The 14097-nt window shown below is 56.4% G+C and overlaps 3 protein-coding genes across 3 annotated transcripts in view; 1 reads left to right on the forward strand and 2 right to left on the reverse strand.

Moving 5' to 3' along the window:
- The window catches only part of GUITHDRAFT_136720 (hypothetical protein), a gene marked incomplete at both ends in the record, with an annotated part of 14195 nt that extends 7028 nt beyond the window's left edge, over nucleotides 1-7167 (reverse strand). Inside the window, 22 exons of the mRNA XM_005835551.1 lie at nucleotides 82-133; nucleotides 205-233; nucleotides 479-559; nucleotides 690-918; nucleotides 1467-1480; nucleotides 1811-3476; nucleotides 3667-3972; nucleotides 4198-4354; nucleotides 4415-4504; nucleotides 4664-4752; nucleotides 4864-4929; nucleotides 4987-5032; nucleotides 5078-5167; nucleotides 5255-5308; nucleotides 5359-5545; nucleotides 5728-5813; nucleotides 5868-5957; nucleotides 6012-6284; nucleotides 6330-6415; nucleotides 6468-6579; nucleotides 6621-7022; nucleotides 7085-7167. Of these exons, the coding sequence (XP_005835608.1) occupies nucleotides 82-133; nucleotides 205-233; nucleotides 479-559; nucleotides 690-918; nucleotides 1467-1480; nucleotides 1811-3476; nucleotides 3667-3972; nucleotides 4198-4354; nucleotides 4415-4504; nucleotides 4664-4752; nucleotides 4864-4929; nucleotides 4987-5032; nucleotides 5078-5167; nucleotides 5255-5308; nucleotides 5359-5545; nucleotides 5728-5813; nucleotides 5868-5957; nucleotides 6012-6284; nucleotides 6330-6415; nucleotides 6468-6579; nucleotides 6621-7022; nucleotides 7085-7167 (4288 nt within the window). The remainder of the gene's footprint in view (nucleotides 1-81; nucleotides 134-204; nucleotides 234-478; nucleotides 560-689; nucleotides 919-1466; nucleotides 1481-1810; nucleotides 3477-3666; nucleotides 3973-4197; nucleotides 4355-4414; nucleotides 4505-4663; nucleotides 4753-4863; nucleotides 4930-4986; nucleotides 5033-5077; nucleotides 5168-5254; nucleotides 5309-5358; nucleotides 5546-5727; nucleotides 5814-5867; nucleotides 5958-6011; nucleotides 6285-6329; nucleotides 6416-6467; nucleotides 6580-6620; nucleotides 7023-7084) is intronic.
- Nucleotides 7168-7820: 653 nt separating this feature from the next.
- GUITHDRAFT_105774 (hypothetical protein) lies at nucleotides 7821-8687 on the forward strand (the record flags this gene model as incomplete). Its single annotated transcript, XM_005835552.1, has 6 exons — nucleotides 7821-8002; nucleotides 8059-8107; nucleotides 8321-8401; nucleotides 8449-8508; nucleotides 8553-8595; nucleotides 8647-8687. The coding sequence occupies 6 exons, from the start codon at nucleotides 7821-7823 to the stop codon at nucleotides 8685-8687; spliced, it is 456 nt and encodes a 151-aa protein (XP_005835609.1).
- Nucleotides 8688-8798: 111 nt separating this feature from the next.
- GUITHDRAFT_105775 (hypothetical protein) lies at nucleotides 8799-11200 on the reverse strand (the record flags this gene model as incomplete). Its single annotated transcript, XM_005835553.1, has 15 exons — nucleotides 8799-8919; nucleotides 9119-9159; nucleotides 9378-9605; nucleotides 9666-9779; nucleotides 9835-9865; nucleotides 9922-10006; nucleotides 10061-10116; nucleotides 10153-10313; nucleotides 10362-10422; nucleotides 10474-10544; nucleotides 10605-10638; nucleotides 10688-10731; nucleotides 10779-10895; nucleotides 10949-11019; nucleotides 11074-11200. 15 exons carry the CDS (start codon nucleotides 11198-11200, stop codon nucleotides 8799-8801), a joined length of 1362 nt encoding a protein of 453 aa, XP_005835610.1.
- Between the last annotated feature and the right edge of the window lie 2897 nt (nucleotides 11201-14097).

The following is a 14097-nucleotide window of genomic DNA, read 5'->3' on the forward strand; positions in this document are numbered from 1 at the left end:
GGAGGAGGAGGAGCAGGTGGTGGTGGTGGTGGTGGAGGAGCAGCAGCAGCAGGCGAAGGAACATTCGATCTCAGGTCTCACTTATTTCATCAGGATCTTGCTGATTCTTGTCGATGCCAGCTTCATAAAGATTCTGCGACAAGAACTGACAAGGAGGAGAGGGAGAATGTGCAATGAAGGAGTGAGAGGAAGAGGAGGGATAACCTCTGCATCGCAGGCCGGGTGAAGCATGTCTGAAGATATCAAGTAAAATTGCAGCAAATAAAAAGTTTGATGATGGTGATGATGATGATGATGATGATGATGATGATGATGATGATGATGATGATGATGATGAGGAGGAGGAGGAGGAGGACCAAAAGGGACGAAGGGAGTGATGAGCGATGAGCGATGAGCGATGAGGGAGGAGTAGGGGGGAGGAGGGAGGAGGGGAGGAGAGGAAAGGAAGTTCAAAAGCGATAGGACGTTCGAGTCTCACCCGGTTTCTTCTTCTTCACCGCCTTGCTGGAAAGAGACACCCGGCACTTGAAAACTCCTTCCTCTCCGCAACATATCATCGCTGCGCAGAACAAGTTAACTGCTGCTGCCGCCGCCGCCGCGGCCGCCGCCCCTCCTCCTCCTCCTTCCTCCTTCCTCCTCGTCCTCGTCCTCGTCCTCCCTCCTCCTCCCTCCTCCTCCTCCTCACGTACCTATCACAGGTCCTCCTCGGAGGCGATCATCTCTTCCTTGGACGACCCTGACAGCTGCTAGCCCGTCAGACCCCAGCAGGACCCCAGCAGGGCAACGAGCCCCCGGACCTTTCTGCTCGGCATGGTGGATGGAGGAGGAGTCGTGGCTGCAGGTCTGACCCCAGGGAGCAAGCACAAAGAGCCGCAGGATCTTCGAGCTCGAGCACGACCAGGTCAAGCTGAGAATCGCCTGCTGGAGGTCAGCTGGGGTGTGCGAGTGGGAGGGGGCAGGTTGCCTTCTTGGCGGGGATGGGCGGGCAGTGGAGGAGGCGGAAAGAGCAATCGTGACCGGGGAGGAGGGAAAACTCTTGTGCCGCTGGTGGAGCATAAGACTGAGCGAGGAGACAGCAAGTCAACTTACTTGAGTTCTTTGAGCCGTAGCGGGGGGGGAGGAAAGGGTGGAGGAAGTAGGGGATAGGAAACGAGCCAAGAGGGGAAGGGGATGGGAAAGGGGAAGGAGAAAAGGACCAGGGGAGAAGAACATGGCACGAGGGAACAGAAGGAGAAGGAGAAGCAGGAGGGGGAGGGGAGGGGGAGGAGGAGGAGGAGCAAGAGGAGGAGGAGCAAGAGGAGGAGGAGGAGGAGGAGGAGGAGGGAGAGAAGATGAGAAGTATGTCAGCAGATAGGAAGCATAAGAGGTCGGGAGTTACGTCTTGTTCGTCTTGTCTCAGAAGGATCGTGAGCGGCTGCTGCTGTTGGATCTTCAGCGTGTGATTAAGGGGACAAGCAAAAGCAGACCTTGATGCTTGATCCTGTGAGGGTATGATGGAAGCGACAGGAAGAAAATGGAGGAAAGGGAGAATCAGAGGAGGAGGAGAAGGAGGAGGAGGAGGAAGAAAGATAGGGTCAGAGAACGAGGAGGACGAGGTGGTGGTGGAGGAGGAGGAGGAGAAGGGGGGAGGGCGGGAGCGGGGGGGGAGGAAAGGGTGGAGGAAGTAGGGGATAGGAAACGAGCCAAGAGGGGAAGGGGATGGGAAAGAGAGAGAGAGAGAGATGATGATGATGACAATGATGATGATGACAATGATGACATCATCATCATCATCATCATCGGAGGAGGAGGAGGAGGAGGAATATGCTACCTGGTTGCTCCTCTCCCGTTTTCTTCGTCGTCCTCTCCAGCACGTGCGATGAAATCGCCATGTCCCTGCCAGCAAAGGCGAAGAGGCCCGGCAGCACCCGAGCAAGGAACCACCCGCTCCGATCCGTCCTAATCCTGCTTCCCTCCAACACCAGCCTCACCACCTCCCCAGCTGACTTGGACGACAGCCGGTTCGACTTTTCAAAAGAAGGGAGGGAGGTGGGAAGGCTGCTCCTGTGGCCTCTGAGGTAGATGCTGTCCGGGACGAGGCTGTCGGGGGTGTCGACCTCGATCGGGAGGCTGACTGACTCCGAGGAGGAGCAGCGAGAGAACGTCCCCCCGTCCTCGTCAGCCTCGTGCAGCAAGTCCCTGGTGGACTCCATCTCCTTGAAGGCGAACACCCTCCTCTGGACCAGCTGGACTTCCTCCTCCGAGCAACCATGCGGCAGAAACCCTCCTTCTTCCTCCAGCACATTCAGATCAAACACCCTGCCATACAGGCGAGCGTGCGGGTAGAGCCGGAGGCGGCAGGAAGCAGCCCCAGACACGTTCTTAGCCTGCAGGACATACTCGTGCTGCCAGACAGGCGACAGGCTGGTCACCCTCCCGCGGATGCTTCCGTCCTCTGAGTTGAGGTTGAGCCCCAGCGGCAGCGCGGGCTGGATGGTGAAAAGCAGGGGGCGAGAGCCTCGGAGGAACGGGGGATGAACGTGAATCTCTTCGCTCTTGAGGTAGCCGAGGAGAAAGAGAGGCTGACGGTGGAGCTGAGAACGAGGAAGGTCGTAGACTGGCGTGCTGGGGGCTTCCTGGACTTCGATTCGGATCTCAGCTGAAGCCTCGCCGACGCTGTTGCGGGCGGTGATGAGGTAGACAGTAGGAGGAGAGGTCTCCTGCGGGGTGCCAGTGATCAGGCCGGTCCTGCTGTCAAAGAGAAGGCCGGGAGGGAGGGAGGGGACGATGTGGAAGTCGACCTCGCTGCCGCTGAGGGGCATGAACTGAGCGATGAAGTGATAGAGGGGCCGGCTGAGGAGCCACCACAGAACTTTGCGGAACTCTCTCCTGGTCTTGAGCCGGAGGACCTTGTGGCGGAGGGAGTGCTGCTTGCGGCGGGTGAAGACCGGGTTGGGCCGGATCGGAACCCCGAGGGCGTAGGTAATGCACCTGCTGGAGCTCTTGGACTCTCGATCCTCGCTGTTGATCTCCATCCCCTCCCAGTAGACCACCAGCTGAGGGCAAGCCTGTATGTGGATACTCAGCTCCCCCACTGCCATGCCGGCGTCGTTGGAGACTTCGACCAGGACCCGGCGGACCTCGGACCGGTAGGCCTTGCCGGAGATCCGGCCCGTCTTGGGGTTGAGCTGGAGGCCGTCGGGGAGGTCGGAGAGCGCGCGGTAGGCGAGGGGGAGGGTACCGGTGGGCTTCAGGACCGGGTTGTCGGCAGGTAGGCCGATGCCAAGGAACCAGTGGGGGTGGGCGAAGTTGGGAATGCCGGGGGCGATGGGAACCTCGAAGATCTCAATAGCGATCTCCCTGCTGACGCTGCCGACCAGGTTGGAGGCCGTCACGCGATGATAGGTCGGGTGCAGGTGGACTCGCTGCTGGGGAGACCCGCTGATGCAGCCGTTGCTGGGGTCTAGCTTGAGGCCCTCGGGGAGGGGAGGGTCGACCTGAGCAGAGGAGAGTAAGGAGCGAGAGATGCAGTGAGGAGGGAGGGACGAGGAGGAATAGGAGAAAGAGAGAGGAAGGGAGGAAGGGAAAAGGAAGGAGAGGGAAGAGGGGGAGGGAGAGAGAGTGAGAGGAGATGTTGGAGAGGAATGAGGTACAGTAGCGGTATGCTACTCAACATCTTCTGCTCACCTCGAAGCTCCAGGGCCCTCCGCCCCTGAGGTAGGTCACGATGTTTCCCTTGCCGCAGCCGCGGGTACCATGGAAGCCCATGTGGTTGAGCAGGAGACGAGGAGGATGCTTCTTCCCGATCTCCAGCAGCTTCGCCACGTCTCGGACGTAGTTGGTCCGAGCCTTCTGCTGGTTTGTCATGGTAGAGCTCAGCTGGGAGCTCAGCTCGGAGTGGACCAGCGAGCCCTCCTCCTTGGTGGAGTTGAAGTGCTCCAGAGTCTTCCAGGTCGGCGGAGACAGGTCCTTGTTGCCCATCATGGTGGAAACCTGAGCCAGAGTAAGCGGAGGGAGAAGTCGACGGGGGAGGGAGGGGTGGTGAGCAAGGGAGGAAGCAGAGGGGTAGAAAGGAAGTAGAAGTGAAATGGGAGGGGAGGAGAGGGAGGGAGGAAGAGCAGAACGAGGAGGAGCAGAAAAAGCAGTGCAAGTAGTAGAAGTAGGAGTAGGAGGAGGAGGAGAGGAGGAGAGGAGGCCTAGGGGATCGCGTGCTGTCACCCTATAAGTTCGGAGAAATTTCTTCATGAATCTGGTCTCTGTCATGTCAGACTTCAACGCGCTCTTGACCAGGAGGGCGACAAAGGCGAACGAGTTCCTTGCTCCAGCCCCCTGGGTTCCCCTCTTCATGGTGTTCATCCTCCACTGATTCTGCATCCTGCCACATCCTCAATACCTCCCCAATCCCATCTCCCGCAAGCTTCGGCGCTTCTCTTACTTCTTGATGATCCCCAGCACTCGGTCGAAATGCTCCTTCCACCTCTTGAACTTGAGCATCAGGAAGTTCTTGTACATCCTTCGATGGTACCTGCGACATCGCTGACATCTTGTTGCATCTCTCCTCCCCAAGTCACTTCCCCCATCCATTTCTTGCACCAGCAGCATCACCTCCCTCCACTACCACCACTTGTTCCTGTTCCTGTTCCTATTCCTGCTCCTCCTCTGCCCCTCTCATCTCTTTTTCCACCTCCTCTTTTCTTCACCATCGACCACAACCTCCTCCTTCTCCACTCTCCTCCCTTTCTCTGTTTCCCTTCCCTCTCCTCCCATCCTCCCCTACCAGTGTCTCAGGGTTCGCACGGCATTCTTAGTTTTCACTTTCTTCCACTGCAGGAATTGCTGGTCGGAAGGACGTCAAACAGGCAGGCACGTACTGGGCATTCTCACCTTCTTCACGTAGATTTTGAGCTGCTTCCTCCGCAAGAATCGCTGCACAACTTTTGCCGCCTTGACCTGCAGCAGGGGATCAGCTGGGGAGGAGGAGACAGCAGGAGTCCAGCTAGATCGGACCTGCAGCTCTTGCCACTGCCTGCGGATGTGCGAGTAGAACGCGTCCCTGCGGGCAAGTTTGACATGCGGTGTCAACTGTCACTCGACTCACTTGCTGCGGTATAGAGTACTTCTTCCGACGCAGTAGACAACCTTGTCAAACTTGTACGACAGGCTGTGTGGCATGCTGACCACACCGAGGCTTGCAACATTTAGCGTCAGGGAGATACAGGCCCCTCCTCTGATCCCTTCCTCCCCCCTTCCCGTCCATCCCCCGCCACTTGGTTACCGGAACTTCTCTGAAACCTCTCCAGTCTCGTTGAACGCAGTGATGATGAAGGGCCTGACAGGACAGAATGGTCAGAGAAGCTCGACAGCCTGCCGCAGTCCTACTTCCCCACTGTCACATCCTCCTCAGGAATCCCACAGATCGTCCCTGTCGTCTCGTCCATCACAATACCACGAGGGAGGGCCGGGTAGATGCGGAACTGCAGCCCCGTCCCTCTCGCAGAGACAAACACTGGCCGCATGCATTCTCCCACACGTAGAAGGATCTCTGGCGGCTCGACGACAAGCGAGCCTGCAAGGTTGAATTAAGATGGGTCACAATCGACCTGCTCTCCTCTCAAATTTCACCGCCACTCCCTACCCTATCACTCGCCTCCCTGCTCCCTCCTTCTGCCTCTTTCCACCTTTCCTGGTTCTCCCTTTCCCCTCACTGACTCTGTTCCTCCTCCTCCTCCTCCCTTCCCCTCCGTCTACCTGGCTTCTCAAAGACTGCAATTGAAATGCTCTTCTCTGCTCGATCCACGAAATTTTCATGCACCACCGAGTGAATCATTCGCGAGCTGCCCATCAGATCCATCAGCACACGGCAGCAGCAGAATTTGCGTGCAACGTACCCGATGATCGTCAAGTGAGGAGAATAGCCGGAATTCCATCGCACTTGTGCTACCCTCTCTGTCGGAGTGTAGGGAGTCCCAAACAGAGTCCTGACCCACAGCAAATCTCATTCATCCCAGCTGTGTACAGTGCAAGTCACCTACCCTGTCTGCTGGTCCACGATCAGCCCCGGAGGGAGCGGAGGGGAGACATGGTAGGTTTCTGATCTTCTCTCGTCGTCTTCGCCCGTATGGTTCAAACATCTCAAGGAGATCGGATCCCCGACCGTTAGCGTCATGTGCTGATACGCATACTGAGCCTGTTCCGGGCGGCTCTGGACCTCAAGTTTGATACTCGTCGATCTCGCCCCCAACGGATTGCTGCCAATCACTGTGAAGGCGGTCGGAGGAAGAGAAACTCGCGGACAGCCGAAGATACTGCAAGGATTTGAGGTCAACAAGAAGACAGGAAGCATAGCATACCTTCCATCTGACGTTTTGATTTCCATTCCAAGCGGAAGAGGGGGCGATACTCGGTACATCGCACGAGTTCCTCTCTGTCCCCGGAGCTGAAGAACCGAGAAAGCTTATCAGGGAGACGTCAGCAGGCAGCAGCTCAACCTTGAAGGGCTCCATCTCCTCTCCGCGTCTCAACACGAGGTGCGGAACTTCATACTTGAGCTCGGACAGCGGTTCAACGACCAAGAAGTTTATCTCCGCCCTGCCATCGACCCTACGGCATCAGAGCTCCAGCAGTGACAACCACGAACAGACCTAGCTCGGGCTTGAGACTTCCTAGAAAGCTGGAGATGACTTGAGTCTTGTGCGTTGGCGCTCTCGACTATCAGCAGCAAGATACTCCAAGGAGGCATCGGAGGCAAGTCACTGGCTGGCGTCGACGTGCAGACCTCCGGCGTCCCCGAGATGATTCCAGTTGCCGCATCGATGTCTAGTCCTGTTGGTAGCGGTTGGGACAGACTGAACTTGATGTTGTCAGTAGGGACTTGAAGGTTCTCTACATCAGGGTGGATAGGATTCATAGGAACCCCTCTCTCCAATACGCATGTCTTGCCACAGCAGTAGGTGAACTCCTTGAGATTCGTTCGATCCTCGACATTTTCCCTGGTCTTCGTCCGTCTCACAAAGGATGACCGGTGCGGAGTGTCCTGGACAAACCTGCATGCACGTCATAAGCGAGCTGGCGGGCAGGTCAGCATCAGGCTATCCTCCACTCTCACCTCGCAAGGAGACTATCTTCCTGGAAGTTTCGGGATCCCCTCGACAGGAGGGAGGAGATCGCTCTTAGGTGTGCCTCGGACATGCTTACTGTGAGAAGTCCAGTTGGAGCTTCATGGAACGTGAGACATCGTCAAAGTCAGGTGTCGCTGTGACTGAACAAACAACAATCAGCAGCAAGTCCCCTCTCCCCTCTCCTCTCTCCTCTCCTCTCCTCTCCTCTCCTCTCCTCTCCTCTCCTCTCCTCTCCTCTCCTCCCTTCGCATCTTGTACCTCTCTTGCGAAGTTCGCGCAAGTTCGCGCAATGCTTCAAGCAGAGATCGATATCGCCATCGCTCAAACTGAAACCGTTACTGGGACATAACGTCTTGTCAAGTGCAACTGTTGCACCGTTACAGCATCGGTTTCCTTGTTTCCTCAAGGTCTAAGCTGACCGTTACACATACAGCGAATCCGTAACTGTCAAGAGGCACAAAGGCACGAAGATGATGGCAGTGAAGGTGATCGCGTTCATGGCGGCGGCGACGGTGGCGAGCGGGTGAGCGCATGGCTGGAGGGCGAACTTGTTGTAATTTCATGCTCCATGTGCTCGTGCTGAGAGGATGCGCCCCCTGCTGCATTCCTTGCCCCTCCGATGTGTTTGCGCCGCAAGGTGTACCGAATCCTGCGGCCATGTGTAGTGAGCATGCTCGTGGTGCTATCTGTCCCTCTTCATCTCTTGCACAGCCCCCTCCTGACATGCTGCCGACTATCAGAATGGCTCTCAAGAGCGATCTTGGTTTCGTTCCCTCGGGCTTCGGTCTCGCCAAGTTCGACTTTTCCTCCCGCGTGCCCTCCATGGCCCTCAGATCGTCGAAGAAGAGTGGACTCCTTGCCTGCCAGGCTTCCGCTGAGGATCTTGCGCAGAAAATGATTAAGAGGTAATCAGCATGTGCTCATCTTTGCTGCAACATATGTGTTTACTGTGCCTCTCTAGTAACAAGGTCATGGTTTTCTCCAAGTCATATTGCCCATTCTGCAACAAGGTATGGGTACAGATCGTCTCTTCCCTCCTCTTCTTGCCGTCTTCCTCCTCGTTCCTCCTCCTCTCCTCTTCCTCGTTCTGTTCCCCCCTCTCTGCTTTGGCTGTCTTGGTATCGTCCTGTTTCCTTGTCTCCACTTCTTCTCCCCATATTCCGCCCTCCTCTCCCCGACATGTCCACTCATTGCCAACGAAAAGGTTGTGACATATTTGACAGGCCAAGTCGACCCTTGATGGTCTTGGTGTCAAGTACGAGGCCATGGAGCTGGACAAGCGGGCTGATGGCTCAGACATTCAGGTGAGCTCACAGAGAGGAGACGGGGAGGAACTGAAGGTGAAGTGAAGGACTACATGCTCTCTCTTACTGGCGCTCGCTCTGTTCCTCGTGTGTTTGTCGGCGGGAAGGTATGCATGCTACCCCGAGCTCCGTCCCTCACTCTGTGCTGCAGTTCGTTGGAGGAGGAGACGATGTGGTGGCCAAGGCGAAGTCAGGTATGTTGGTGAGCCAGTCGGAGTCGAGGGGAGGTGATTGTTGGTTTCAAGGCGAGCTGCAAGCGATGCTCAAGCAGGCAGGAGCCATGTGAGCGAGATGTTGATGAAGACGAAGTCGTCGCGTCACGGGCTACCAGTGAAGAGATTTCACAGAGTGAAGCTTGTCATAGTTTCCACATTCTTTGTTGTTGTCAAGAAGCATTTCACATCCCATCCGGCCTGTTGACTTCGACGATGCTCTCTACCTCCATCAATGCCTGCTGCTTCGTCCGCGTGCTGGGCTTGCAGTTGACCAGACACAATATCTTGTCCTCGTCCAGGTTTCTGATCGATATCGTCACAGGAGGAAGCAGTACACTTCATCCCTACGTGGCTCGTTCCTTGCCGAGTGACGTGGACTTGACGACATACCTACCCCCCCCGCACGCTCCTTAGTCTCTCCACCTCTCCCTCCTTTTCCTCCTCCCCTCCTCCCCCTCCTCCCCTTCTCTGCCTCCTCCTCTCTTCCACCGCAACGTAATACCTGAAGAAAAGTTCCGGTCCTTCGTCTCGGACGGTCCGTACCTGAAGAAGAGATCACTGTAATACCGGGAGACGACCGTCGATGTCAAGAGCGGCAGGGCGAGTAGGGTAAGGGAGAGGGCGAAGCAGAAAGAGAACGAAGCAGGAGACAGGAGGCAGGAGGCAGGAGGCAGGAGGCAGGAGGCAGGAGGCTGGAGGCAGGAGACAGGGAGGCAGGAGGCAGGAGGGAGCGGCAAGGAGCAGCAAGGAGTCGGGCTTACATTGGTGATAATGCCTTGAGCGCGGGTGATGCCGATCCCCGGAACTCGATGTTTGAACATCACCCGGTCTCCGTACCTGTAGAGTGGCTTCTTTACTTCCTTTGCGACTTCTTCCTGCTTCTCCACGAAGTCGTCCTCTTCACTCTCGCTGTTGTGGATGCTGCTCTGCAGATCTTCTTCTACCGGCTCCTCTCCTCCATTGAGCAGGACTGACAACTCCCTTCGCACCTGTTGCGACCAATGCACCCATGAGCGACAGGTTGCAATGTGCTCATCGCATTCACTCACAGTTTGAAGGCGAGTATACACCACACTCTGCTTCGAGGCTGTCGATACAACAGTGTTCGCAACAGAGAACTGACTTCTCCTCCCATCCTCAATGTTGCATCTGTCGATCTGACCCTACAGCTGCACCTCACCGAGCCCCACTGGCAGGAAGCAAAGCATGAAAACTTACATGCCCGCTGTCAGACAACGGGGTCGCGGCTCTGAGCAGTTGTAGAGGTGAGAGGCAGGTAGTCAAAGTTTGTACCGAAGAAGACACCTGCTGTGAGAGCCGAAGGAGATCGATGGCAAACGAGAGAATTGCGTGTTTGACTCCAGGTCAAGATTTGCGGAGAGGATGTCAGCTGAAGGGTCAAGGTCAGCAGCAAACATCCTGGGGTCAGGAAACCAGCTAACACCTTGACGTGACAACATCGACGACGACAAGCTTGCTCGACTAGAAGCCTCTGCTCCCCTGCATGGACCGTCATGTTGCAGGCCCTTTACTTACGGAGAGCTCTCCGCACTTGATCGGATATTCTTGCTCTGAGAACTCAGGGCCTCGATGTGACTGTCAGTTTTCCTCCCGTTGACCAAGAGGAACGAACCGAGTTTAGCAACCCGCAAACGTGTAGCATCCTTGACCTTTCCAAAGTGAAGAACATCTCCAAGCTATCCAGCATGTTAGTCACATTCCCAGTCATCAGTGAGACCTCTTACTTTCAATTTGTGTTGCTTTACGACCATTTTCACTCCGTTGACATACGTACCGTTGGAACCACTGCATACCAGCAACATCACAAATGTTCTCAGATGAGGCAAACAAACGCACAGATCATGAAGAATGAAATCGCTTGGGCACTGTGGAGTGGAAACCAACAAGGCATGCTTGTTGGAAACAACCTGTCGACAGTCATGCTCTTCTAGCTCACCCTAGCTCACCCCGACAGAACGCGAGGTCACCTCGAACGCAAAGACGATATCACATCTCCTTGCTCTGCAGACTTGTCACGGGCACGTGGACAAGACGTCTTCTAAGATGCTACCTTCCTATCGACATGTGCCCAGCACCCGCCGCGAGTCGGAATGTCTGGCATCGCGAATCAGAGCAGAGCGAGCGAGCTCTGTAATGCTCACCCTCCCCAGCTCGTCCACAAGACGCAAGACAACAGCGCTCTCTTCCTCTTGGTGGGCTGCGATCGGCTGGTGCGGCTGACTCTTAGGAAGTGAAACTTCTAGACCGCCGTCACTGGGCTGACGCAACAGGTCAAGTCGTGATGAGCAGGAGGAGGAGGAGGAGGAGGAACCTTCCTCCTCGCGTCCATGGCTCTTCTGGCGGCTGGCGTGTTTACTCTCATGTCAGGTGCATGGTCTTCGCCTGAAATGGAGGTGATGAGCTCATTTCAAACTCTCCTCAGCAGTTTCGCTCTACCAAAGTCACTGTCGATGGAGGAGAAGTCTGTGATCAAGGAGAGATGGCCGAAGGACGCGTCTGTTGAAGCTGCTCTCGTCGTCTCGTTCAGAGACTGGGAGCTCTCCATCGCTCGACCTCTCAGCATTGTGCGCTCCCCTCCCCCTTCACCTCCCCCTTCACTCCCGCGTCCTCCTTGCTTGTCAACCTCTTTGTGAAGGAAATTTCGGGGCACTCGGACGTGCCGGAGCGGGCCCAGCACTAACTAGAGATGCAGTGGCCCACTGTTACAGGCTGAGAGCCCGGGTGGGATGGTGAGCCTGGAGCTGTACTGAGCGATCTCACCGCTCATACCTGGACGCTGAGACTTGTCACTTGCAAGTCAGTGAAGCAAGAAGCTTTTGGACGACCCCGCCGGTCGGATCTTGCAACGCGGAGCTACAGGCTACCCTGCATGCAATCAAACTTCGGAAGGTCACAAAGGAGAGCCAGGAGATGGCCATGCGCTTGGATCGCTTGCTCAATGGGCATGCTTGGAAGTTTTCATATCATCCACAGTGACTTCTCTGAGCTTCCACCAAGATGAGAAGACTAGAGGCAGGGGGCAACAAGTAGAAAGGAAAAATAATTCCAACGTGTGCATGCGAAAGCATACACTTGTGTCCAGCCCCATACACCGCTCCTCTCAGATCAGATACCGTCGTTTACTCCCTCGCTTATTTACAAAATAATAGTCTACATCGTCCCACCCCCCTCCTCCCAATCCCGACCGCGATCATCGCAGTCCCTTGTGCTGCACACATGGAAAGTAACTCCCGTCTAGCCCCCTCCCTCCTGCTGTCGCTTGCAGCCTGCTGATGTACGTGATCGAGTGCGCCAGCGCGTTGAGCTTCCGCTGCTTGTCCCTCGGCAGAGCGGCGAACACAAGCGGGTCGAGGTTGACAAGGGCAGGTGCGGAGGAGGGGGGCTGGGAGCTGCGCAGGGCGGGAGAGGGAGGAGAGGCATGGTGAGGGTGGCTGTGGGCGAGGGCTGGGGCAGGACGAGAGGTCATGGGAGGAGGGCCGAGGGCGACCAGTGGGAGGAGGGAGGCAAGGGGGGGGAGGGATATACAAGAGAAGCGAGCGCCCTCGGACCGGCTCTCCGGGTCGAGTCGCGAACATGCAACGTTTGAGCCAGGCGTCAGGTCTCGCGGGACTGAAAGGGCTTCATTTCAGAGCTCGACGTATCACGAGATCGCGTCTATGAGGCACGAGGCAAGGTCTTGACTTCTTGGACGCCAGTGCCGCTAGAAGCCTGGCATGTCTCAGGCCCTCTACCTCCTCCCCCGGTAGCACACGAGACCGGCGGGCCCCGGCTGCCCCCCTCACGGATCACGGGACCCTCTCGTGATATCCGTGGCGGCTTAGCGACAATGTGTCGCATGCTAGTCAACCTGCTTGGTCACGACCTCTATGGGCCAAGAGGCCCTGCTAGTCACGAGGGATGGTCATTTCTCGGTTGAAAAAGAAGCCTCTAGAACCTTCCAGTACCTCGAGAAGGCTATCCCCCCAACCGCTGGTCTCATCTCAAGATATCTTCTTGGAAGCGACAGGTCTTCTTTACTCAAGGTTAAGTTAAAAATCAGTACCACGACAACCAGAAGAAACATGTCTGTGCACGGTTGCCATCATCATTGTAGACAAGAACGTCCTCAGGGAGCAACCTTCCCTACCAGCTTTCCCCGCTCACTCTCCCCTTCACGTCATATCCTCTCGTCATGATCATTCGGAGCCGCCTGCTGCCAGTGAGCATAAGCGTTCGACCACCATACTTGTGCCCATCCCCTTTAGGGTATGCACAGTGTGACGACAGGTGTATCAGTCGCCTCGAGTATCCTTCCCTGCTACGACCAGGCGCCCATACCCACAAGAGCTACATGTGTGTGCGACAGTATACACTTGTGTGTCCAGATCCGTACACCGCTCCTCTCAGATCAGATACCGTCGTTTACTCCCTCGCTTATTTACAAAATAATAGTCTACATCGTCCCACCCCCCTCCTCCCCTCCCGACCGCGATCATCGCAGTCCCTTGTGCTGCACACATGGAAAGTAACTCCCGTCTAGCCCCCTCCCTCCTGCTGTCGCTTGCAGCCTGCTGATGTACGTGATCGAGTGCGCCAGCGCGTTGAGCTTCCGCTGCTTGTCCCTCGGCAGAGCGGCGAACACAAGCGGGTCGAGGTTGACAAGGGCAGGTGCGGAGGAGGGGGGCTGGGAGCTGCGCAGGGCGGGAGAGGGAGGAGAGGCATGGTGAGGGTGGCTGTGGGCGAGGGCTGGGGCAGGACGAGAGGTCATGGGAGGAGGGCCGAGGGCGACCAGTGGGAGGAGGGGCGGTGGGGGGGGGCAGGGATATGCGAGCCTTTACAGCACAGCCACACCCTTTCTCCTCTCGCCTCGTACATTCGATCTCTCCTGATAATGCCTCCCACCTGAGTTGAGCTCTCCTTCTATCGTCTCGTCGTGTTCACTGTGGATCCAATGGCCTCTCCGATCCATGAGGCATCGCGGACACTCGCTGGTTAAGCACGGCCGTGTCACCAGAGTCCGGAAGATGATGAATGTGTATAGTCAAACTCAAGTGCTTCTATCTCCTGGTTCATCTCACGTCCTTACACTTTTGTACCGTCCGATCGACAACTTCGGCTCTGCGTCTGCACTGTCGAGAGAACGCTGAAGATGAATGCATTTACGCTATCGGTAGTCTCTTTCCTCTCCCTTTCTCCTTCTCTTCCTCGGACTGTCCAGGGAAATATGTTTCATATCCTAGCCCAAAGCAGCAGACTGTCGTGCTCGTCGTGTTCTAGTAAACGTGGCAGCTGTGACTGCTCTGGTGCTTTCCCTCCTTCACGAAGGTTGTGTGTACATCATCTGTGTTGTGTATAGAGAACGGGGACCTTTACCTCTTCTCTTCAGCGATCCTCTCCCTCTACCTCTCTCCCTCTCCCTCTCCCTCTCCCTCGCCCTCTCCCTCGCCCTCTCCCTCTCCCTCTCCCTCTCCCTCTCCCTCA

This window comes from Guillardia theta, assembly GCF_000315625.1.
Source record: "Guillardia theta CCMP2712 unplaced genomic scaffold GUITHscaffold_21, whole genome shotgun sequence".
NCBI classification, from domain to species: Eukaryota; class Cryptophyceae; order Pyrenomonadales; family Geminigeraceae; genus Guillardia; species Guillardia theta.